This window comes from Alligator mississippiensis, chromosome 5, assembly GCF_030867095.1.
Source record: "Alligator mississippiensis isolate rAllMis1 chromosome 5, rAllMis1, whole genome shotgun sequence".
In the NCBI taxonomy this organism is placed as follows: Eukaryota; Metazoa; Chordata; order Crocodylia; family Alligatoridae; genus Alligator; species Alligator mississippiensis.
Genome location: NC_081828.1, coordinates 46,069,820 through 46,096,045, shown reverse-complemented (window position 1 = coordinate 46,096,045; position 26,226 = coordinate 46,069,820). Strand labels below are relative to the sequence as shown.

The following is a 26,226-nucleotide window of genomic DNA, read 5'->3' as shown; positions in this document are numbered from 1 at the left end:
AGATACCTGCCAAAAAATGCTTAATGCACATTAAATTTAAGCCCACTTAAGTTCCTGTGTAGACATGCCCAGTGTATACAAAAGACACATCCTGCAGCCTGACCGTTTGACAAAGTTTCCATTTACTGCTATGATCTACAATCTAAGCTTGATTGCTAGAATGCAACCCTTAATTATACGACAGCACAGTGGATTTTGTCAGTTCAGTGACCCTATATGGGTCTGACAAGCTTAACCCGGGTGCTAAAATGTAAAAAGGGATGTCTTCTTCACATATCTGTCAGACAAAAGAAGAAGCTGCCCAGTACTACAAATTCTGTTTGGGGTTCAGTTCTCCACATCCATATGTCAGCAGGGTCCATTTTGATGGGATGGCAGGTTAGTTCCACATCTTTTACCACTTGTCCCAGGCTGAAGCAGTCGCATTTCCTTGCACTCCCTCAGACACTGGTATAAAAAGTACCTCCTGCTTCCATTTCTCTTGTTTTGTTAGTTTGCACAATTGGTCTTATCTGGATATAGACCTTAAAATGGCTAAGGTTGCCTCATAGGCAGCAGTTTACAAGATTAATAAGACCATTTCTCCCCTTATTTTCAAGCCAGGAGGGGCCATTAAATAACCCAGTACTGTTTCCCAAAGTGTAGGGCATGCGTCCTGCTAGGGCCTGAAAGTGGAGGAAGCATGAAAATAGGACAGGGCCAATCAATAACAGGGGGCATCAGCAAAGGTAGTGAAGGGAATCAGCAGCAGGGGAAGTAGAGGGCAGAGATGCAAGTGGCTGTCTTTATTACAGTGGGATGTAAACTCATCAGCATTGGGAAACCCTTACAAGATATAACCTTAATCAGACATAGGAATGATTTTCACCTGGTGACTCCTGCAGCAAGTTCCAGAATGTGTACTCAGTCTCCAAAGTGTTGGCTTGGGGAAGAAAACCAGTCTTAGTTTCAAGATTGCGAGTGGTGGAGAATCTGCCACTTCCTCAGGCAAGTTGTTCCAATGTGTCATTTTCCTTACTGTTCAAAATCCAGACCTCACTTCCCATTTGAATTTGTCTAGCCTCAGCTTCTGGTCACTGGATCTTTTTTAGCTTTTGCAAGATTCAGGAGTTCCTGATTATCAGCCATGTTCTCCCCACAAGGATACCTATAGCCCATAATTAAATTTTTGTGATCTTAGTTTTGTTCAGTCTGATACAACTCAGGGGAATTGGAAATTCACAGCTGTGGTTTGAGCTGTAGCCAAGGGAAGGCAACTTACATGTAACATACATTTCCCGCAGCCTCCTGCCCAGGACTTCTAACCAAACCAGACCTCATACTGTTGATGACTGAGCTGGAGTACAAACTTCCCCCTGATAATTCATTTCCTTTATTTGCTTTTCTGCAGCTCTGTGAATCTTGAGAGTCAGGAGCAGAAGAGGCCCTCTGGCCTCAGTTCCCCTCAGTCTGCTGTAAAAACTAATTCTACTTGTGATTTAGGGCTCTCAAGGGCTTGAGGAGTAGGTGCCTCCTGTGCTAAGCATATGTACAACCTTCCTCGAACTGCCTTTATTGAAGTAATTTCCTCCCCCAGTTTCTCTCTCAGGGACTTTTGTGTTCAGCCTCCCACACATGCATTGAAGAGTAGCAGGGAGTTTAGGACGGGCTGCTAGACTAGTCTAAACAGAGTGCGGGTGACTGGGTGAAAATTACATACGCAAGGCAGGTGGTCCATATATTAAAGGTTTTTCCCTCCCCAACAGCCTGAATTTGCTTTCATGGTGTAACTTGTGCATCATAAGGAGATATATTTAATACCATTAAAACTAATTGCCCTCTGTGTTGCATAGTAAAGTGACTCAGGGGAGTGATTTTGTGCAAGTATTTTGGATAGCAGAATGAATGTTGAAAGGAATTACCATGGCACGGTGGGAGGTCTGGGTTATTCACACACTTTTTCATCTCTCTGATATTATTTCAGTTCCACAGAGTGCTGGGACATAAGGATGTGGTTTACTCAGTCACTTTGAACCTAAAATATAGAACCAACAGCATGCACCAGCACACCAATCCTTTGGCCTTGTCTAGACTAGGATTTAAAGGTAGTTTTAGCATATGTATCGGCATATTGGTGGAGCAATTTAGGCAGCTCTCTAAGGCTTCAGAGGCATGAATTTAAACCTCAGTTTAGGCTGGTGCTGAAGGCCAGCCTGGATTGACCCAGCTGTCAGTGGGTATTTGGTCATTCAGACTGGGAGTCAAAGGTAGCTGGATATAATGCTAAATTACCTGGTTCCCTTGTGTACCATTGGCTACAAAACTCATGCTAGTCCAACAGGTTTATAATTGGATGGATCTTTGGATTTGTCCAATGTAATGAAGCCTGAGCAGGATGGGTGAGAGGAATTGATACAAACTTCCAACTAGCACAGGGGAGTGGATGTTCAAAGTGAAAACTGCAGAAAGAAGTTTAATGGTATCATCAACATCCACTGGTTCCTGCTATAGCTATGCCCTACTGTTTCAGAGGCTGCCTGGCTTTTTCCAGCCTACAGTTCCCTCTTTGAGGCCTGCATGGCTGCAGGGAGAAGACATGCTGAGTGGGTCCTGGTGTCCTCAGTGGGAGACTTGTCCTATGAAGCTTTAGGCCTGTGGCAATGGGAAGGAGTTGCCCTGGTTAGGCCCTATTTTGCCTCTTATTCTAAGTGCTGCAATACCTGCCTGAACTGTGGCTGATGCGACTGTATTCTATCTGTTCCACCATTGATAGGTGCTTGATCATCTCATATGCTTTAGTTATTTATTGGTAGATTTTCCCTGCTGTGGTTGCTTCTATAGCCCTCAAATAATTTGTTTTCACCCAGGCAGACAAGGTACCTTGGGTGAATTTGATATCTTTTATTAGACCAACCCAAATAGTTGGAGAATAGTTATTAAGCAAGCTTTTGAGTTCAAAAACCCTTCATCAGGCTAAGGAAGTTTCAGCAGTTGGTGCGTGCTCTTCCTGGATGGAATGAAAAGTAAGGAAGCCAGGGGCTGGGCTGGGCTGGGGAGTCAGTTGCCAGGCAGATTATAATGTATCAAAAATCCAATGTCTATATTTAGTCCATGATCTCTAGTATCCAGGAGGTTGATGAAATGGAGCTCAAAGGCTCCTCTCTGGGAAGTGTTGTGTAAATTTCCCTTGAGGATCAGGACTGAGAGATTGGAAAGAGAGTGGCCCTCCTGTGAGAAATGTGCCCCCACCGGTAATTGGGTATTTCTGTCTTTGATGGATTTCCAGTATGCGTTCATTCTGGTGCGCAGTTGTTGTTTGGGCTCTCCTACGTATTTTCCATCAGGGCATTTGGTGCATTGGATGAGCTATATTACATTTCTGGAGGTGCAGCTGTAAGATCCAGGGATGCTGATGGCTCTGTTGTGGGGTGTAGTAATTGTGGGGGTGGTGGAGATGTGTTAGCAGGTTTTGCATTTCTTGTCATGGCATGGTCTGGATCCTTTTGGTGTGTTCTGGGCTTGAGGAAGTTTGCTTCTGGTGATGAGGTTGGCGAGGTTCAGTGCTTGTTTGAAGGCTAGGATGGGTGGCTCTGGGAAGATCTTTTTAAGAATAGGGTCTCTTTCTAGTATGGGTTGCAATTTTTTGACGATTTTCTGTACAGGTTCAAGGGAGGGGTGATACGTCATAACCAGCAGTGCGCAATTTGTGGGGGGGTTTCTTCTGTACTGCAGCAGTTCTTCACGTGGTATCCGGGTGGCTCTTTCAAACATGCGATCTACCTCTCTGGAAGAGTGTCCTTGTTGGGTGAAAGCCTTTTTAAGATTGGTGAGGTGGCAATCCCGGGTGTTCTCTTCAGTACAGATGCGGTGGTATCTGAGGGCTTGGCTATATATCACAGCTTTTCTGGTGTGTTTTGGGTGATTGCTGGTTCTGTGCAGATATGTATGTTGGTCTGTGGGTTTCTTGTATACCGTGGTCTGTATTTTACCCTTCTGGATACTGATCATTGCGTCTAAAAAGGAGATGTTGGTGCTGGAGTATTCTAAAGAAAGTCGGATGGAGGGATGGTGACTGTTGAATTTCTGATGGAACTCAATCAGAGATTGTAGGTTTTCAGTCCAAATGATGAAGATGTCATCGATGTATCTTAAGTATAGCAAGGGTTTGATGGTGCAGTTCTTGAGGAAGTCTTCTTCCAGGTGGCTCATAAAAAGGTTGGCATACTGTGGGGCCATTTTAGTGCCCACAGCTGTTCCCATCATCTGGAGGAAGTGTTGATTATTAAAAGTGAAATTGTTGTGTGTGAGGATGAAGTGTATAAGGTCAGTAATATCTTTGGGCCTGTATTCTGAGTTGTAATCTTGTTCCTGTAGATACGTAAGGCAGGCTTGGATGCCATCCTGGTGTGGGATGTTGGCTGTTAAGGTCCATGGTGGCTAGGAGTGTGTTGCTGGGAAGGTGGTCTATGTTTTTAACTTTCCGTAGAAAGTCTGTAGTGTCTTGTACAAAACTTGCTCTGTGGGTGACAAGTGGTTTTAGGATTGATTCAACGAAACCTGATATTTCCTCAGTTAGGGTCCCATGGTTGGATATGATAGGTCTGCCAGGGTTCCCTTGTTTGTGGATTTTAGGGAGCATGTAAAAAGTCCCCGGGTTAGGTAGCGGGGGGGATCAAGGTCTGTAGTTTTTCTTGTAGTCTTGATGGAAATGATTTGATGGTATTGTTGAGTTTTTTGGTGAAAAGGGGAGTAGGATCTTCTTGTAGTTCTTTGTAGTAGGTGGTGTCAGAGAGCTGTCTCTTGGCTTCCTTTATGTAATCCTCATGGTTTAGGATGACTATGGCTCCTTTATCTGATGGTTTTATTACTATTTAGTGGTTAGATCTTAGAGATTCTATGGCCTTTTTCTCTGGTAGAGAGAGGTTGTTGTGGTGGCATGTGTTGCTGATTATTTCATTGTTCATTCTTTCCCTGAAGCAGTCAATGTAGCGGTCAAGGTTAGGGTTTTGTCCACTGTGAGGTCCAACCTGATGTTTTTTTGGGCTTTTTGGCATTGATCCTTTTCTGAATGTTGTCAGAGGATGAGTTGTTGTTGGGAGTGGGTTCAGTTTGGTCGTGGAAATATTCTTTGAGGTCCAGGCGTCGGAAGAATTCTTCTAGTTCTCCACATTGAAATATTTTATTAGGGTATTTTTCTGGACAGAAATTTAGGCCTTTAGAAAGGACAGATTTTTCAGTTTTGGTAAGCATGTGTGTGGAGAGATTGATAATATTTGTGGGTTGGTTGCTGCTTTCAGTTTTATCAAGTCTGAGGTTGGAATGTTGTAAGGTGTTGGTGTTGTTCCTCTGATGGCTGTTTTGTGGCTGGGGAGCTTGTTCTTGGAGTAATTTGTTCCATTTCTTCTTTTTATGTTTTCACCCAAGTCTTTTTCTATGACCCTAAACAGATAGGATTGGCAACATTTCTGAATTCGGGTACTAATTTAATCAGCAGTGAAGTTTTCATTTATATAACTTTCTATTTGAATGGCTGTAAGCATAACCTTCCATACATGAACTGAGAGCAAGGCCATGCAGTCCTGTCTTCCAATGCCTCTTCTCTTACTCAGATCTCTCTCAGACTTCATCTGTGAAAACTAACCAGGACATGGGCAACTGGTACCTCCTGAGTTAGGAGAGGCAGCAACCGGGGGCAGGGGGGTGTGTCAGGGTCCCCCACAGCTGATCGCACCAACCTAGAAGTGCCAGCAACGCTTCTCCTGGTGCCCCCACACCCCAGCCAGCACTCTTGGGGGGGGGGGAGCACCAGCACTCCTGCCTGCCCCCCCACCTGTCACCTAAGCAGGGAATGCTGCCTGTTGGGGGGTGCACTAGTGCTCAAGGGGTGCATGTGCACCCCGTACACATTGCCACTGAACCAGGATCATGTGAGCTTACTGCTGCTGGAGGTATTTGCTAAAGACTAGGGCCCAAATTCAGATAGTGGCAAAGGGATGATTATTAATCAGTTAGATATTGCTTCCCTTTTGACAACAGGCAAGATGATTTAAGGAGAAAGCTAGAGAGAATGCTCTTCTTTTCTAGCAGCCAGAGACATTTGGGAGCTTCAAAACTTTTTACATTATTATATATATTATGATAGCACTCAAAAGCCCCTGACCAGAGATTAAGATAGAACCACTAAAAGAAAGATTTAGAGGGCAACATCTTATATAGGAACCTCAGCACCCTTCCTTTTCCAAGGAGCAGGTGAGCAAGCAGGCTTGTATTATACCCAGGCATTGCAGGATTGCTGAGTGGGCTGGCAAGTGGACTTCAAGCCTGCACACCTGGGTAGATTCCAGTTCTGAACATACCACAGAATTGGGATGGACTAGCAGGTGAATATGGCCCAAAAAAATTCTTGAACCTAAAAGAGCAGCATAGCTTCCAGGGTCAGACTGGACTGCTACTGAGTGTTAAGTTTAGGGTTTGTCCTGTAGTTAGGCCATGAATTTGTGCTTTACAGCATTCTTAAGACGGACCTTAACTATCAGCGTGGACATGGCCAACGTTTCCAAACAGTGCCACTGGATACAAGAGATTAGCAATGTTCCCAGTAGGAGGCTTACTTAAGAATATTCCACTTGACATCTGCCACAGGAGACATCAAAAAAAATTCAGTGAACCAAAAAAAAAAAAAAATCACTTAATATCACTGCACTGACCATGTAGTTTTTGTATTTAATAGAAATTAAATTAATTGTTTAATATACACAGTGTAATGTTTACTTTCCAGTCTAGTAGCTTTTCAATACTTGCTTTCAAGTCACATGACAAATACTGTACAAAAATTATAAATTGAGAACTGAGGAGTGAACACAGTCACTAAAATGTTAGAGCCAGCAAGGCCCAGGCTTATCTGGAGGTTCGCATACTAAAGGATACATAATCACACAGACTTGTCACAGTATAATCATGCATTTCCAAGGAATGATCTAAAGCCAGCTAGCTATGAACACTGGTTCCTAGTGGAGCAGGAGGGAGAACACTCCGGAGTATGCAGCAAGTTGCTTTATCGAGCTCCATAGCCATAGTAGTAAGGTTCATCTGGGCGATATCCATAGGCAGTCACAGGGCGGCTAGGAATACCAGTTGGCTGACCATATCCATCCACTCCAATGCTATGAAAAGAAAGAAGAAACAAACTGATGATCTGGCTTGTCTCACAAATACAGGAGACTGGCTCTAGGATCTGCTCTTAGGTTGGGAGTCTTCACCTTTCTCCACAGGGTAGACCACATTTTAAGAGAGTATCTTGTGAGGTACCTCTCTCCTGTTCTAGCTTGTTCAGATATCTCCTTCTATTTGTGATCATGTAATCTCTCTATAGAAACTAATATGACCCCTTAGGTAGAAATAGAAATAAGACGTTTTTAATGGACTTGTTGGCTCACTTTAATTAAATGTAGCAAGCTGGGAACTGGACAGCCTGTAGTATGTAACTAGCCAAATTTGTGGGCCACACTTTCTGATGCAGTGTGGAAGACAAGGGTGATAGGACTCTTGGAACCTGTTCTCTGCTGTACTGTGAATGTTGTGGTGAGGCATAGCTTCTTCATGATACATTTTTTATTGGGGCAACTATATAACTGGGAGAGTTGTCAGATAAACTTTTGGGTGCAGACTGCCCTTCACTTGTGTGACTCCATGTGTCTATCTATAAAACAGGGGTAAATAGAGGCTCGTCTCACAGGGTATTTTAAATAAATTTGCTAGAAAATGGCTGTTGATGCAAAGCTGATCGTTAGCACAACCAAACAGCCAAGTTTCTTTCTGAATGATGGAGAGAGCATCCCAAAGTCACTGGGAAAATGCCAGCTGGAAATCTGAAACGGCTCGTTTTTGGCCTTGTAAGCAGAGTACGCAATGCGGTTTCAGAGGGGATGTCAGACTGACAGCCAAAGGATGGAGAGAATTTATCATGTACTAAACACCTCTGTCTTAGCAAGACAGATGATAATTTGGTCTTCATATACAGTATCACTTTTCATACTCTAATGTCCCAAAGCAATGAATCAGATACTGGTGGCGCAAGCATTCTGCAGGCAGAAGTAGCAGATATCCCACGCTCACCAATAGCTTTCACGGAGGAGGCAGAGACAGAAAAGTAAATGTTTCCCAGGATACTGAATTAATGATTAGGTTATCTTTAAAACTTCCACCTAAACAGACAGGCAGAAATATCTCTAAATTTATTGTCTGACTAGTGACAGGTCAAAAGGAGCGGGGTTTCTCATCCAAAGTAGTTTAAAAAGTTAGAATGGGGAAAAGCTGAAGTTTATTACTGCTGCTAGTATGCTGAACACACTAAACAAAGTTAACTTAAGCTGCAACAGCATAAACATGTAAAAGAATAATACAATCAAGAACACACACAATGGTAATATTCTAGGTCCTGATTTGATGAAGCACTTAGTCACATGCTTAAGTGCTTGGGCTAAACGGGTGTTGACCAGAAGTGGGAAGGACCTTGTTCCAGCACTTTATCATCATCACCAAGACGCTGTTTCTAGAAATATGCAAGTGTCTAGGGTATAGAAAAGAGCCATTGGTGATTATCTAATCAGAAAATCTGTCTGCCTGAGGGAAGCCCCAGCAGTTCAGAAAGTGAGAGACTTTTGAGGGCTGGTTCAGTAAAAGCTTCTCCCATCCTACAAAGGAATAGTGTGTGGCTGGTAAGCAAAACTGTAAAGAAGGTAATTCCCTATGAGACAAACAACTGGAAAAGAATGGCTTGTAATCTTTTGAGTTGGCTTCTCTTTCCAGTTCCCTCCTCAGCAGCTGCAGTCAACTAGCAGGCTATTAGGCAATAAGGGGTAGAACTTTTTCAACAACAGGTTTAAGGCCCAAAAGGGCTTTTCCAAAAAGAGATCAGGAAGGGTCCTATCTTCACGGTCTGAGATGTACTTCTTTTCTTCCACCCCTCAAAGAACCAGACCCTGCACTGGGAATGAACCTATGATTACACCAGAAAGTCAGAGAACAAACTTCCCTTCCTGGCTTACTATCTGGATTCCAACCAATCCCCAACACCACCTAATTTCTACTGTGACTGGCATTAGAGATACACAGAGAGCCTGGACAAATAGGCCTTGGATGAGCTGTTATGAGATATTATTTTCTGCATGCAGGCCACAGAGCTTTTGCAAAGAATTAAACCATGGGTGAAATGGACCACCCTGTTTTCAAGTAAAGAAAAAAACAAACAATAAATGATGAAAAGTGAAGTATACTGATCAGAAGAAATTATCTCAGGAGTTACTAATATCCTGCGTTTTGAACATCAGGAACCATATTCTTCATTTTGTTTTGCTAACTTAAGTGCATGGATGTCCATGGCAGTGTAGAAGCACAAAGCTGGAGTAATGGCAGCGGTCCAGGGTTTCTGCATCTAGGTTAGGCCACAGAGTCAGTTTATAAACAAGTATTGTTTTCAGAAAATGTGATTCTAGATCTCATTCATTTTGCAGTGACTTATCTGAATTTGCAGTGACATCACTGTTGGACAGTTTTTTATTATTCGTATTGTGGTAGCACTCAGGAACTCGTCTTGTTTGTTACTCACTCATACCACAAAGAGCCATATATTTTGGCCACCTGAATGCTTCACTGGCATATAGACATACACCCAGACCTCATACCTGTGACTTAAAACAGAGCCAACTGTTGCCATCTTTCATGTTGATGTAGTAGAACGGGGAATGAAAGACACAAGTCACATGTGGCTGCTTGGTTCAAGATAAAGCATTTCCTCCTGAAGACTCTAGAGGGAGAACCACCCTATTAATTATGAAGGTGGCTGCACCTTATGTGACATCATTTTAGGGGCTGTCTCTGGGTTGAGGTCCACATTTCAGTCATCCCTGTATGTGGTACTAAAAAATAAGGCAGGGCGCAGTGGCACGTCTGAGACTGATTTGTTCAGAGGCATGCTGCTCTGAATTGTTAATTTCTAAGGTGCTCTCCTGCCCTTTTTTCTGCCTGACTTTGGACTAACACAGCTAGCTACCTCTCTCTACAAAAAATAGTGAAATATTGTTCTGGTCAGAAGTACTGTAATCTCTCACTGTACCATGAGGTGGCACTATTTCCCCATCACTGTGGCCAAACATTTCCAGCTATTCCAATTGAGTAATCCTTATTCAAACAATTTGCATGTATTTAAGCTGATAACAGGAATGGGGGAAAACATGGTTTCAATTACATTCTCAACAAATCATTTTTTAAAATTTGTATAGATGTGTAAGTAATTAGGTGCAGATTCCTAGAGTCTAAATTTAGAGGAGTATTAGTTGTTTACAAATAGTTAAGACATACTTTAGTGTCCTGACAAAACCTGTAAGAGATGGATCATCTGATTACTTCAGACACTGAATTAAAAAAGGGGAACATAAAATTGTATTTGAACACCTTGATTAGATCACCATTCTCCAGAAAATGGCCCACTGTGTAAATATTTTCATAGGTAAATGAGTAGCTGTCTGTGCTTGGAAAAAGATTAGCTTTGCTTTCACATGAAGGTACTGCTCTTGAAAAGTATTACCCTCACTATTTGACTAGGACTGATGGGCTAGAAGCAAAGGTCCACCCCCTTCAGTCCTGGGGACAAAACATGAATTGACCAGGATGGTGGTGGAGAGACATAATTGCAGACTGAAGTCTGGCTGGGTGCAGGCAGACCAAAATTATGACAGTGCATGTGTACCTCAGGCCTGCATCATGCCTCCACCCAGACCTGAAAAAGTCACTTTGAATGTGAAGAAATGAGCTCAGGATCTACTTTTCACTGTGCCTGTGGCACCTCAGCTAAGGATGGCAATAAAGGAGTCAATTGTGATGATGGAGTTTAGAAAGTGAACACCTGCCCGCTAGTGACCAGACTGAGATCATAACTTGCCCCTCGTGTTCTTATTTCAACATTAGCTATTAAATCCAAAGCTTACTCTTAGCTAATGCTTGTTACAGAAACACTTAAATAGTGCTTAGAAGGTGCGGGGTGCTTTACAGACAAAAGATCACCACCATCCTCCCAAAACAACAGGGGCTTTTCTTAATGAAATCAAGAAAAGTAATGCTGCCATCCACACCCCTTCTCCAAAAATGCAGTGGTCTTTCCCTCCCGCTACCCAGTCACTCACTATTTAGATTGATAACTGATGGGAGCTTTACATAGGACTGCATAGAAAGCAACAGAACATTATTAAATACCTGGGACAAGAATGTTTCAGAAACTGCCTTAGTCTGCAAACCGTGCAAGATATCTTTAGGTTTTTTTTTTTAATTATTTTAATCGATAGGTAGAAGCTGGTGCTGTCTGCACAACACAAGTAAGGCAATGCTGTTTGTGTGGCTTGTCTACTGTAGTTCCTGGGACTTATGGAGTTAAACAGTGAACAGTGCAGCTAATTACTATGTAATGTTAACCTCAGTTGCTGGTTCATTTTGAGACCCTTAAAATATGAACTGTGTATTTTACCCCTATGCACTCTCTTAATGATTTGTTTTTTTTAGACTGAAATCACTTCCAGCCATCAGTTATATTCGCGGTCTCTACACATGCACTTCTCTGAGCCCAAATATTTCTTTTTCCTATTGGTCTGCCAGCCCCTGTCAGAGCAAATTTCACTTTAAACTAAATGCTATGATACTTAAAACCTCTTGGATTACTCAGGCTGCTAGTGTGATCTATGACCTTCCCAGAATGACAGCTGAACTTTCCAATTTGCTTGTACTGCCGGGGAACTGAAGAACACATGCCAAAGAGGAAAATGTTCCTAATGTGCATGAGTGAAGAAAGATTTCTTAACAGCTTTATTTATTGATATTTACTTTGATTCATAACGTCCAAAATAATATTCTTATCCAGAGTTTTAGGTGACTTGGAATCATAATTTAAAATCAAATCAAAATAATAAAACTAGCAGTCTTTCCATTACCCCAAAACAGGAAATGCCCCACAATATCCTCCTAAATATTGACTGTGACTGGACCCTCCTGCACCCACAGCCTGAGAAGAAAAGGTAGGCTTTGTAGTAGGTCTGGAAGACCTGGCTATTCCAGACCATGGGGCAAGGGAGGAAGCCCTGCTGAAAGCTCTCGGTTGGGTTTGAGCTCAGGTGCCTCTACCAGTCACAGCTGTATGATAAGGGGGAGTGCAAGGCTCTCTGCGATTAGTCTACACGGGGAAAAATTAGCACCTGTACTGCCCAAACAGCCAGCCATGGTGCAAAGCCACTTTCTGTAGATTTCCACAATGCAGTGGTACAGACCTGAGCTCTGTCTACACTAGTGCTTATACCATTACTACTGCTGCAATGACAATTTGCTCCAATACAAGTACTAATTCTTTTAGCATAATCAGCGTCTCAGATAGGCAAGTCCTATCAGGTAGGCAAGGCCATTTGGGACTTTATGGGTCAACATTAAACCTCTGAAGTCCATCTGGAAATCCACAGGTAGCTAACATAGTACAGATCCTCTACTATGGATACGACGTGCTCCCTGCTGGAAATACTACGTAAGAGGCAGCGTGCAGCTGCACGCTGCACAAGCTTTGCTCTCTTAATGGATTTTATATACTGTATGGCCTCATGCAGCACTCGCAACAGGAATCAAACTCTGAGGCGACAAAGGTATGGAGGAATGTGGCAAGGTCAATATCGAAAAGGAAAGGCTATGACCTCCTGCCCCAAAAGCAGGCAACAAGGGGCTTTTATTGAGGAGTCTGAAGATGGGTTTACAAGCCTACGAACCCACATTTGAATTTTTTGGCGTCTATTCAAAGTGAGAAAACTAAGAAGTGAGGCATCAAAAATTACTGCCCGCTGAAAATGGGAACCCAGGTGAGGGAAATAACAGGATGCCAGCTATCAGACAACTCCTTGGAGCTCTTATTGAACCTTTGAGAGCTCTGTGACATATAAAAGTCATAAGGAATTGATCACTCATCTTCCAATGGCTGCAAGAATTACAGTAACAAAAACCTGGAAAAAAAAAGTGACACCCCTAAAATCACTGACTGGTTTAAAAAAGTTTAGGAAGTTTTAGTAGTGGAAAAGTTGTCCTATCAAGCTAGTGTTCTACAGGGGAGAAAGAAAAAAGATGTTTACTTAGAAATTTGATGGAAATTCTTGGCATTCGATTTAAAAAAGAATCTTCCCGTGCCTCCAAATTGAAAGTTTGAGAAATGTTTTTGAATATGGAAGGCAAATGCAAGTTCTATGAGCTAATGATTAAGAACAAATTTGGAGTAAATTCAAAATGTATAAACAGAGACAAGTAGAAGATGAGAAGATTTGTATTATGTAAAGTTCTGAGGGAAGAGAGAGAGCAAATTATTATACACAGATGCAGGAACATAAAAAGTCTAACATTGATTGAAACAAAAATGAATTGTCAGAGACTGAAAGAAGAGAAGAAAAATAAAACAAAGACTCCTGTGAACACTGACTTGGGTTAAGAAAGCACTGTTGAAGGAAGATAAAGCTCTATTATGTATGTTTTAGGGGATTGGATGCATTTTTCAATGCTAAATTTGTTATAAGTTGGATTAATTAATAAATAAATAAATATATATATATATATTTTTTTTAAAGGGAACTTCAATGGTTTGTCCTGGTTCATACAGTGTCGGTCAGAACTGCAGTTGTGTTTCTCAAATATTAGTCCTGCCTTAGAGACCCGACACCCCACCTTTAATTTAGTCCCTAAGCCCCTCCTGCACTCAGGGGCAGGGCACCATTCAATGTGGATAGGTTTTCAAAGGATCTCCATTTATGATGGTATTAAAATATATGCACACTTACAAGGGGCTGTACTTCAATCCAGCAAACAGCTAAGGTGTGTACAGACCTGGATACTCCTGGAGTGGCCTTGTTGACCTCTATGGGACTCGTCACTTGCTTAATGTTACCCAGGCATTTAAGCACTTTGCTGATTGGGCTTTATTTGCATGTCTAAATATGCTGCCTGTGCATACACACGGGGCTGCTCTCACTATTGGCTTGGCAAATCCCCCATCAATTTCAATGGAATTAGGACTAGGCCTATGGGGTTTTGAGCATGCAGGGTCCTTTGAAACCCTGACCTGTGTACTCCCCATGCAAATACTTCCTCTCTGCCAGCTCTTAGCATGCTTTCTCTCTTGCCAGTGTTCTGCATAGCTGTTCTTTTTTTAAGATGACAGCTTTAAAGATGCAAGTGTTTCCCCTACTGCCACACAACAGGTATTCAGAATTTAGAATAAGCCTATCCTTAGAGTTCTACCAATCACATTTTGAAAAACAATCTGTTACCTCTATGACAGTATGTATGGTTGATAACATATGGTATGGTTACCATTTTAGCCATCCCACTCTAAAACCCAATGCCATAAAACCTTGTAATTTATAACGCTGTATCAAGTTCCTGTGGATAACAAGAGAGAATAAATTATGTTCAAGTGAATGCTGGAAGGCTTTTTTTCCCTCAGGGGTACCAAAGCCATGAAAGCAAAGCAATAGTCTCCATAACCTTGAGACATAAGCACTACATTAAAATATGTATAACTTAGGTGCAGGTTATTATTTATAAATACACGAGGCCCAACTAGAGACCCAGGAATTTATCACCATTTATGGTAGTGTTTTTTCCTCTTTTCCCAGTGGCTTTCCTTTTTAAGTGCTAAAGAAAGATACTAGATTGAAAGACTATAAGACTAATGGTCTCTATTTGCAGATAAATTACAGCCTACACAGTGCCGGCTGCGCCTCAGACCCACTTTTATGACATACTTTCACCCAGATTTGGAGGCAATGGCTGTCTTCAGTTGGGAGGACCGTTCAGTAGCCACAGCCCATTAGTTCATTGGGCTTTCTGCTGAGTCTGGTCAAAAAAGTGCCAGAGATGATAATTTTGTGATATGAATGCCTACTTGCAAAGTAACAGCACGAGAGTACCATTGAGCAACCTTTGGATGGTAGCCAGTCCTGGTCACTTTGCTCCTAGTCTGGGCTCTAGTGATCAGAAAGAAGTCAGGTCCCACAGACCATGTACTTAGTCTACTGAGCCAGCTCTCCTCTCTTTTTGCTCAACTGTTCATGAATTCTCTCCATCCCTTAGAATAAGAGAGCAAATTTGGGGATATCAGGAAGCAATATAGAAACTGAGAAGCCCTGAAAAAGTTAGAGGTTTCTATATGTAATAACATGTCCTGTAACCGTAGACTCTACCATTACTGGTCATGACGTTAAAGTATAAACCACAACTATTTTCAGTTCTGAGTTACAGGGCCCCACCTTCCTTTTCCCTATTTGATGTTTATTTTCCCATACTTTCTCTCTCTCAACCTCAGCTTGGATAAAAGCTTTGGGATAGGGAATGTGCCTGTATTAAGTATATAAAATGATACATATAGCCATGTGCTGGTGCCTAATGTTAATATTCTTTACATGCGGTTTTTCTGTACATAATTATCAGTGTTTAAATATATTTACACATGTAATTAAGACTGCAAAGCCACACACTCAGAATTTAGAATACTTGAAGTGAGGCTGCCTGTATGACCCTTGTTAATACATTTTATTGCAGATTCTAAATTATACAATCACATGCCCTTGCCCCCCTATCCTCCCGGCTTCATTCCATGCACATTATGAGCTGTACTCTCTTAATAGACAGCTATATTAATGAATGTTCAAAACACTCTTGTGGATTCATTTATCTTTAAAGAAGTGAAGCTGATGTACAGAAAGGTTGATGCAAGTATCCACTTATTTTAGGTACCCCCTTTGAAACATGTTAGACCTGATTTCTCATAGTAGCTAGCATTAAAAAGCATAACTTCCCTTGGCTTCACTTGTAGCTCTAAGTCCTCATCAGGTCTGTAAATTAGATGCAGAGCCTTTGGCTAGGCACTCAGAAAATGAGAAGTGCAAATCTGCTGGCCATCTGTAGGAAGTTTGGTTTGAGCAGCATTATATAGGAACCCTGTGGTACAGACTGGCATACAGTGGGAGGGCATCCAAGTCTACAAAGGCAGTGTTCTACCCTCTTACCCATGAGACCCTCCTTTCTCTTCCTGCAATCATTTCCCACAGACCTCACCACTCCTGAAACAAATTAAGCAGTTGTTTTACACAACTATCTCCTTTATTAGCCAGGATTGTCTCACCACCCTGTGCACTGACTGAGGCAAGGGTCCTACAGACAAACATACCTAGGATCATGTAATTGATGGTGTATATCATTAGTACACACCTGAGGGAGGGGGATGTTGTTTGTTTTTGGTGTAATTTCTAAATTTTAAAAATAAAATAATTCTATCCTTTGACAAACTGTCATGGTTTGATCTCTTGCACAGAACTCTGCCACTTGAGCTAACAGGATAATAGAAAATGGTAGTGGATTGATTGCCAAAGTCTTTGTAGACCAACATTAAAAGGGGCATGAGACACTTTGCTGTTGGACTTTGCAGCTATTTGCTGACAGCAGAGGAATGATACAATTCAGGAATCTTAGGTTCTATCCTGGGCCCCTTATTTCAGTCTTCTGCCTACTCCTGTCCCTTAAAAATCACATAGCCTCCTCTACCATGGTGCCTGGGCCTAGGAGTAGTTGTGATATGTCTACACCACTTCCCTGGGACACCTAGAGATGCCATTCTTGGGCCTGACCCAATCACCTGCTTCTGTTCCAAATATGGAAACTCTGGGTTGCTCAGCTGTTGGTCTCAAGATCTGTTTCTGGGCACATCATTTCTGGGTTTGAGGTATGTATAGTGGCAGTGGGTAAGCTACCTGAGAGCGGCACTCTCAGGAGTGAAGAGGCACTGTAGTCAAACTCACTAACAGCACAAGAAAGCTTGCTGCTCTTAGTTCAGGTGGTGGGATCAGGACCTAGGAAAATCCTGAACAGCTTACGAGCTGCTCAGCATGGACAACATCACTGGGTAATATAGTTGCTAAAATTTAAGAACTCTTTAGTAAGCATGAAGACAGGAGGGTGATCCAGGCTGACCTGGACAGGCTCAGCAAATGGGCAGACGAGAACCTGATGGTGTTTAACACTGAAAAATGCAAGGTTCTCCACCTTGGGAGGAAAAACCTGCAGCATCCTTACAGGCTCGGCAGCACTATGCGGGCTAGCACTATGGAAAACAAAGACTTAGGTGGTCATCATTGACCACAAGATGAACATGAGCCTTCAATGTGATGCTTCAGCTAGTAAAGCGAGCAAAATGCTGGCTTGCATCCATAGATGCTTTTCAAGCAAATCCCAGGACGTCATTCTCCCCTTGTACTCGGCCTTGGTGAGGCTGCAGCTGGAGTACTGTGTCCAGTTTTGGGCCCCACAATTCAAAAAGGATGTGGAGAAGCTTGAGAGAGTCCAGAGAAGAGCCACGCACATGATCAGAGGTCAGGAAAACAGACCTTATGACAACAGGCTGAGAGCCATGGGGCTCTTTAGCCTGGAAAAGCGCAGGCTCAGGGGTGATCTGATGGCCACCTATAAGTTTATCAGGGGTGACCACCAGGATCTGGGGTAATGTTTGTTCACCAGAGCGCCCCAAGGGATGACGAGGTCGAATGGTTATAAACTACTGCAAGACCGTTTCAGGCTGGACATAAGGAAGAATTTCTTTACTGTCTGAGCCCCCAAGGGCTGGAATAGCCTGCCATCGGAGGTGGTTCAAGCACCTACATTGAACACCTTCAAGAGAAAACTGGATGCTATGACCCCAGCTGACTTCCTGCCCCTCGGGTGGGGGGCTGGATTCGATGATCTTCCGAGGTCCCTTCCAGCCCTAATGTCTATGAAATCTATGAATGCATGGCAATTTTCCAAAGAATTACAAGATGGACAAAGTTAGGGAGATTTTCATAGGGACAACCAAATCTTTTGGACACAAGTAGGGGAGCACCAATAGAGATTTTGGGGGCTGATACCGAGAGCCAATTTTTAAGGAGGCATATCGGCAGATACCGATCCGATTTCCGATACAGTTATCTGCAGCTGGTAAGTCTGTTGTGGCGGAAGGGGAGGGAAGGGGCACTGTGGGGGAGGGCAGATCAAGGCCCTTGTGGTGATGGAGGGAGTGGGGCTGAGGCTGCCCAGCCGGGGTAGAGCAGGCATGGAATGGAGCCACGGCTTGTCTGGGGGGTGCAGGGCAAAAGAGGGAGGCTCCTGCTGCTTTGCACATCCCGCTGTGTGGCCCTGGACCTCTGCAAGGCAGGGTGGGGCAGGCTGCAGCTGCAGGCTGAGGCCAATGCTGCGCCAGGCTCTTCCCAGCGCATGGGGAGTGGAAGGGGGTGGCTGAGCCAGAGCTGCACTCAGGGAGGGTGGTGGCAGTGCTGGGAGGGTGGTGTGGGAAAGCTGCAGCCACCCCAGATTTCGCTGTAGCCCCCACCATAGTCGCCCCTCCCAGTGCTGCCACCACCCACCCCGAGCGCAGCCCCAGCCCACAGCTGCAGCCCATCCCACCCTACCCTGCACAGATCCGGGAGCAGATGCCCCCCCCCCCCCCCTGCGGTGCATGCAGCAGCACTCCACCCTGCACAGATTTGGGGGGCACCCTCCCCCCATGCCTCCCAGGGTCCTGCACCCATCTCAACCCTAGCTGGGCATCCCCTGCCCCACTCCTTCCCTCAACGTGGAGACACTGATCTGCCCCCCACACCCCTTCCCTCCCCCCTCTCCATCCACCATAACAGACTTACCAGCTGCATGAAGCGCTCCAAGCTGCCAGGCTGTGCTCCTTGCTGCCTGTATGCTGCACTGTAGCTGCACCCATGCATGGGCATTTCTCAGCCAAATTATAGGCCACATCAAACCAATTTCCAGTGAAATCAATTATCTTCATATTGGTGCCAATCCAATATCAGATGTATCGGTGCACCTCTAGGCACAAGGGCTACCTTCTTACCAGACTACAAGTCTCTGCTCCAAAGGACAAGAGCACTAGAATTTTGTCAAAATAAAAAAGGGCGGAAAAAAACCCAAAACAAAACACCAGACTTTTGCTTAAAATATAGGTAAAGCAAAATACTTTTATTCAAACTTGGTCTCAAAAATGGCTGAACTGTTTTTACCAGCCTATAACAGAAAACTGATATTTGGTAAAGTTATAAGCCACTGAAATCAGGATCTTAAAACACAAAGCACTGGACAACTTTAACAAAGAGTGCTACCAGCCTGTTCTACTGAAGGATCCCATTATCTCCCCTCTTCTTCTCCATGTCTGTGAATTACAATGGAATGGAGCAGAGGAAAAAGTTCTCTCCACATAGACTGTGTATGGTTTAACCTTTACTGATCCCAAGGGCCTGGCTGCATGGGGGTAAGGTTGGCCCACCATTCCCACCCACTTGTGGCATTCCTCACTGAAGTTAATGTGGTCAACTGCAGATTTTTCAGCTGCATTCAAGCTTTACATGTACTACCATTTTTATGCTGGCATAATGCTAGCCATGTCAATGGCATACCACTTATTGGCCCCTCTTTGTCCTCTCCTCAGGAAAATACTCAGGAGGTAGTACACAGGCAGGTAACCAATGGCACTAGAGATCCTGAGGAAGTAGTAAGCTAGGAGTCTTGAGGGCCCCAATAAATATGGGATCTATCATATACACTCCAAACAACCCCAAAAACCACACCTGTCCAACTGGTTTGAGATGAATCCTCTCTCTATGCAGATAACTTTAGGACTAGATAAGGCTCCTGAGTGAAATCTCTCTCATAGGTGACAGGGTGAGCTAAGACTAAACATACACCAGACTACTTGGATGTTACCCATTAAAGTTGTGAGGACAAGATTTCTTTTTCTTTTAAATATTGGCCCTACTACCACCTGCTTGCATAACTGACCAAAAGTTCAACTAACATTATTTTTCTGTACTGATACCACCTAAATAGCACTTCTGTTTAATGTCACAGCTGGATGATATGGACAGCCTGGAGTTCAACAGGTTAAACATGTGGTTCATCACAGTTCCAGATCAAAGATCTTTTTTTGGATACAATACAGAATATTAAACAGGCTATTAAGGCAGTGCTAATGTTAACAGTTGTAGCAATTCCATGAAAATGCATCCTATTCAGAAAGTATTAGCAAGATGCTGATATGGAAGTCTTGTGCCAAACTGTCAAACATCGTTGGGAAGTCTCAGTTGGAAGAAATAAATGAACAGGACATCAAACTGAAATGTTTTATTAGCTCTCACCAGTGGTACTGCAATCCTAATACAACTCCCTGACAGACACAGACTTACTCTAAATTCAAACATTACAGCCTGCTAGTTTCTCTCCCCTTTTCTCTTAGAAAAGCTGCTACAAATCCTAATTAGATCATGCCTGCACTGCCAGTGAAGGAGTGCAGACCTGTGGCCTCAGAACTGCAACAATTCCCTGAATGACAGGGCAGTTTTCACAGTGGCTAGGGACAGACATCCAAAAAGCCTGAGCCTGAATTGATTCAATTGTTGCAGGTTAGTCTAACCTGACTAGGCTAAACCAGTTTGTAATCGTACAGACATCCCAGACATGCAAGCACATGCCTGCAGTAGCTCAGGCTAGAAGCGGGGGGCCACTGTAGCAGCCCTCCCTTCCCTTCCACAGTTCTGAATGGGGGGGGGGGCACTCTGATTAGCTCAGCAGGGAATTGATAACAGTGTTTATCACCCCATTAAGAAAACGGAGGGATATTACCAGCTACCTGTTGATTCTGCCTTTGTCCTCTGCCACAGCAGGGACTGTAGCCAGCATGTGGTCTGCTAGCTAATACACAGACACCTCTCAGCAAAGCAGAGGGGAAGGGGGAATTCCTGCTTAGCACAGAGTGGCGAGGGGGGTGGAACAGCCAGCAGTCTCTGCCGAGCTGCAGCCAGGTAGCAGTGGGGTGTCTGGTTTAACTTAAACCAGCAAGAGGTCTGGGACAGACATTGCATAAACCGGTTTGAGCCAGATCAGTTAAGTCTGATACTACATTCAACCAGGTTTCTCTCAAACTGGTTTCAGCCATTTTCAAACTGGTTTATGTGCATTGAACATTTGTTCTATTACAGGTTTAAACTAGTTTCTCATCACTTATACTGGTTTGTGTGTAATGTCTGTCCCTAGCCAATGACACTGGAAGAACCATTTTAATTACAGAAAGGGTTGTATTCTTTCCTGGAAAAGCCCTCTATAAACTGGCTTTAGGAGATCACATAAAAGGATGACTTACCAGGCAGAAAATTTATTTCATCTTGGAAAAGGATGAATTGCAACATGTATTTTGTAACTGTAAAAAACCCCTTTTTCAGGTCTGCATTGCAGGGTACAAAGTAATGGGAGAAGGGTTTACAAATATAACCAAACTCAAGAGGCTAAAACCAGAGGATTTAAAAGAGCTAACGTATAAGCTCTCTTTAAACATAGTTACTACTGTCACCTTTAATTGTTAATTGGCCAAAAGAAAACAACTCTGTATAAAATAACCAGCTAGAACCCAAAACCAATACCTCACCAAGCTATTTAACACGTGACAGAATCTCTGACATATCTTGGTGCTCTTTGGAAAGCACAAGGCTGAGTTTCATGTACTGGCCCAAATTAAGGGGTTATTTTACATCCTAACTAAAACAACTGACTTTAATAGGGCTGCGTGGGAGATACAACAACATTGATTTAGCCTACTTCCTTTTGAAAGGAGATTATGCACCAAAAAACCCTGTCAAACTTGTATCTTTCAGTCATTCATTAAAATAGCTTAACCCTCTTGTTATCCAGATGTCAATCAGTCTCAACCCTGGATTAAGTGGTACACAAAAGTTTCCAAGTTTTATGGTGCCATTTGGCACTAAGCATAAAAATGTTTTAACAAAATCCTATTGTTGCTCTCAATTACAGACCAGCAGCAAAATTTGACAACTGGGGAGGAATGAGCACTGTGCTTTCTATGCGAGAGTCCAGCTAGGTATAAAGGGAAAAGAGCTCTTAAGTACACTACTGAGGAGTGATTGTTACCATCCAGTTGTGAAACATTTCTTAGAACAAAACTCGGCTGAGTAGCACCAGTTCAAACTGACACCATTTACAAAGTCTTGCTGAAAAGCAGGCTTGTCATCCAAGAACCTGCCAACTCAGTTCAATGAAGGAGTGCAGTCAACTGATTCGAGTGTAGCCTGGGCGTGGAGAGAACCTCAGTTCACTTTCATGCTTCCTCACTAACTTGATGTCTGACTACAGGGTGAAATTCTGTTTCCCTTTGTGTGTACAAAAAACAGTTTTCTAGCAGTGTAAGTGGATGTTTTGGCACTTGCATACAGGTTGCAGTGTTCTTAACCCTACACTGTAGACACGTAAGTGTGCCTACACAGACTGAGCATGCTAAAGCAGCTATGCACTTGCTGAGCATGTATGCAGCTATATGTCCACTGTGGACATACAGCATGCCAAAGTCATGAAAACAGAGCTAGCCAGAAATGGGAGATGGAAGATAATAATTCTCCCATGTTTTAGTCCCATAGACAAGTGGTTAGGACACCAGAGGGGGTTTAAACTTGTATGCCTATGATTTCCCAGCATAGTGCTATAACTAACTACCACGCCATAGGTCAGGCCTCATCTGATCCACTTCTCTTTTAGCCTGCCCTTCTCCCTATCTGTTTTATGACTATTAAATATTAGGAACACTGGTTCAGCTTCAAAAGGAACACTGGAGAGGGACAGACTATAACGTCTTACCTGTGGTTTGATGATTAAAGATCTATGCTAAGCCAGAGAAATGCAGGTTCAAACCCTCTCTGGGTGAGGCTTGGGGGAGCCTAACACCTAGATCTCCTGCTTTCTGGAGAAGTGTCCTGAACATTATTGGGGCTTAATTGTGGTGTGGAGGAAGAAGGAGAAAGCAGGTGTTTAACTCTATTTTTCAATTCTGAGTTTATCCCAGAGAAAACAAAAACAAATCCCTTTTTGGGTTACTCCAAGTGAAGCAAACCCATCAATAAGATGTACTGATTTCTGAAACTAACAGCAAAACATTGGGACAACAACATAAAAGAGTCAGGCAATAAAAGGCAATGAAGATGATCCTGAAAATGGCCAAGAAAACTGGGTAAGATTGTCTTTGGGCTTAGGATCTGGCCTCAAATCTTTAGGGCTAACATTTTTTAATAGCCCTGATGTCTTCCATGGGAGAATTGCTTCTTACCATATCTGCTGGGTGAGAGTACATTTGGGGCAATGAGCAAGAAGTGCTGTTAGAAGTGTGCCCTGAAACTAAAAATGCAGTTCTCAGGCTCTCTTATAAAGCCAGAGAAGCTTCCTAACTACTGCACTCCAAATTCCCATCTCCTTTTAATATTTACTCCAGCTCCTTATGGTGTGACAATGGTGAAAAATCAAACAAAAAAAAAAGTCAACTCTCCACTCTCCTCAACATTTTATAAGCGACTCCCATAGAGACTAGGGACAGAAATTACACACAAACTGGTATAAGTGATCAGAAGCCAGTTCAGATCTATAACACAACAGAAGTCCAGTGCATGTAAACCACTTTCATAATGGCCAAAACTGGTTTAAGATAAAGCTGGATGGATGTAGTATCAGACTTAACTGATTTAGGTTAAATAGGTTTATTGAACTTCTGTCCCAGATCCCATCCAGATTCAAGTTAACTCACAATCCCTCAGCATCCCAGGATGCTTTGCACCTCTCCAGCAAGCCTCCTCCCCGCCCCCCCACAGGGTCAGCAGGCTAGCTTTGGCCCAAGCTGTCTGATTCAGCCAGCAGGGAGGCATGCTCTAGCACCCCCCAGCTTCTGGTCTAGGCCACTGCAGGTATGTGGCTGCATTTCTGAAATCAAAAGTGAATGTCTGTTCACAACCTTATCATTCAATCTACGCAGCTTAGACTAACCTGCAAAGATTGAATCGATTCAGCCTTGAGCTTTTTGACCGTCTGTGTTTAGCCAGAGAGTCACTGGCTAATGGCAGTGTTGGCCCCTGCCATCAGTACCAAGGAACAGATAAAGCCTTGTGCTAGGGACTGCTTTGCTAGCTAATAAGTACATGACAGTTAGTAGCACACATCCCATGTGCCCAGCTACATACACCATGACAAAATATGTAACGAAAGGTCGGACCACAATCAAAAGCCCAGAAAAAATGCTGGGGAAAAAAGTCTGTTTTGATTTGACTTACAGCAGAAGCCAATAAAAGCTTTAAAACTGCTTTCTGCAAGTTAGCATTACTAGGGGATCTGTGACATTCAATAGACCATGCACATAACAAAAATGGAGAGAATGTTAATTATTGATTAGCAAACTTGTGATTATTTTGCCACACAAAACACAGATAAAATTCTGGCTGGTTGCACACCAGTGCAGGCCACAGTGAAGTCTGAGTAACATCTGGCCCCGATGCAACAAAGACTTTAGAGTACTTTAAAAGAGGACTACATCTCCAAATCTTCCTATACAACCTTTCTACCTACTCTAAGTTTGGAGTACACATCTTAAAAGTAGTGTAACTAGGGTAAGGCAAGGGAGACACCCACCCTGGGCACCAACTATGAGGGGGTGCCAAGATCCATCCTGCTGGGAGTGTCTGCTGCAGCACCAGATCTGCATTTCCCCTGCCCAGCCACAGGAGCTGGGCAGTGCAGCACTACACCAAACAATGCATCAGGGGAGCAAGTGGAACAGACAGAATAGTGCTCTTCCCCCTTCCCCCTGGAGCCTTTGCCAGAGCTGGCACAGCTCTGCTCCCCATATGTATGTCTAGCAGGGAGGAAAGAACAGGGCACTAGGATCCACTCCAAAGGAAGCTTGGCCACAGGAGAGCTGATGCTGCTGATGCTGAGCTGTGGCAGCAGCAGCCATCACCTGGGAAGGTAAGACTTCCCTTCCTCTCACCCACTCTGCTTCCCCCCCACCTGTCGTTGGCATACCCTCGCCCTGGGTGCTCAATGAACTCCCTATGCCACTGCATCTTATGGAATGTACCGGGTATAAATGTATATTGGGACTTTTTTCTTAAACCTCCAGATCCCAGAGTCATATTGTTATGCAAGAATCTTCACCTTAATTAAAAAAAAAAAAAAGGTTTCCAGCCTTCGTGCAGAAAAGACATTGAAGCCGTGAATCTTAAAAGGTACACAGGAACAGAAGACTGGAAGGGCTCTCCAGGGTCCTCACATACAGCTCACTACTGTCCCAGGCTTTATGTCATATAAGCCAGTTCATAAACTTACTGAGTTCCATTTTTAAAAAAAAATGTGTGTTCTTTTAAAACTAGTATCATGATTCCTGACTTGTAATACCTGAATACCTGAGGATGGTAATACAGACATTCTGAAAGTCAAATTTTAAAAGCCAACAGAATTCTAATTATATTTCAGTTATGCCAGGCAACTAATTTGACATGTTAAATTAATTTATATACTAATTGTTTAAATTAATTTATATAGTAAGGGCTAGTTCACAGCCCAAGCACACACACACTATAACCCTGAAGGAATTTCCCACTAACCTATAAGGCCTTTTAAGACCACTCAAAGTAGTTTTAATTTTGAATCCTATGAGCATGCTTATACATACCCCTGCCCCTCCCACTTCAGTTTATTACAGTTTTAAATCTTTCTTCCAGGCCTGGCCTTGCAACCACTTGTCTTGATAAAATAGGTCACTTAAAAAAGGAAAGCTCAATAAAATGAATTACAAAAACAACAAGATTAAACCGATTGTGCTGTTTTTGTACAGTGCAGCTGAATTCTGCAAGTATGCTGCTGGCTGTGGTTTGGCATTTAACAGCATGCGATCAGTGAGAAGGAGGAAATTTTATTCTCATTAACTGTTGGAGATTTACTGCAGTGAAAAAGAGCTATGTAACCTGAGAAGTGACAGAGCAGAGAGATCAAAGCAGCAGTCTGGAAACTAAATAAACCTTCAGGCTACTTCCTGCAAGGAAAATTCACTCTGGCAATGTAAAACAGAGTCCAGTTAAAAACTACTCTCAGTTTTATGAGCTGTCACAGCAGCTCAAGTGGTTTGGACCAGTCAAGTTTAGAACATTATATTTCCTTGTTTTTGTCTTGGATACTTCTGTAAGCAGTTTTATAGTTTCTTTTTCCCCCCTCTAAAATTAAAAAAAAAAAAAAAAATTCTTCTCCTTTAGTTGGAAAGGAGACAGTCACAGCTAAACTCATTAAAAATAGGCAAGTCTTCATTTACACATTCCATTCTCATTT

At 43.0% G+C, this 26,226-nt stretch overlaps 1 protein-coding gene across 1 annotated transcript in view; it reads right to left on the bottom strand.

Moving 5' to 3' along the window:
- Positions 1–6,682: 6,682 nt before the first annotated feature.
- Positions 6,683–26,226, bottom strand: part of KIFAP3 (kinesin associated protein 3) — a 107,602-nt gene continuing 88,058 nt past the window's right edge. Inside the window, exon 20 of the mRNA XM_006276127.3 lies at positions 6,683–7,142. Coding sequence (XP_006276189.1) covers positions 7,034–7,142 — 109 coding nt within the window. The 3' untranslated portion in view covers positions 6,683–7,033. The remainder of the gene's footprint in view (positions 7,143–26,226) is intronic.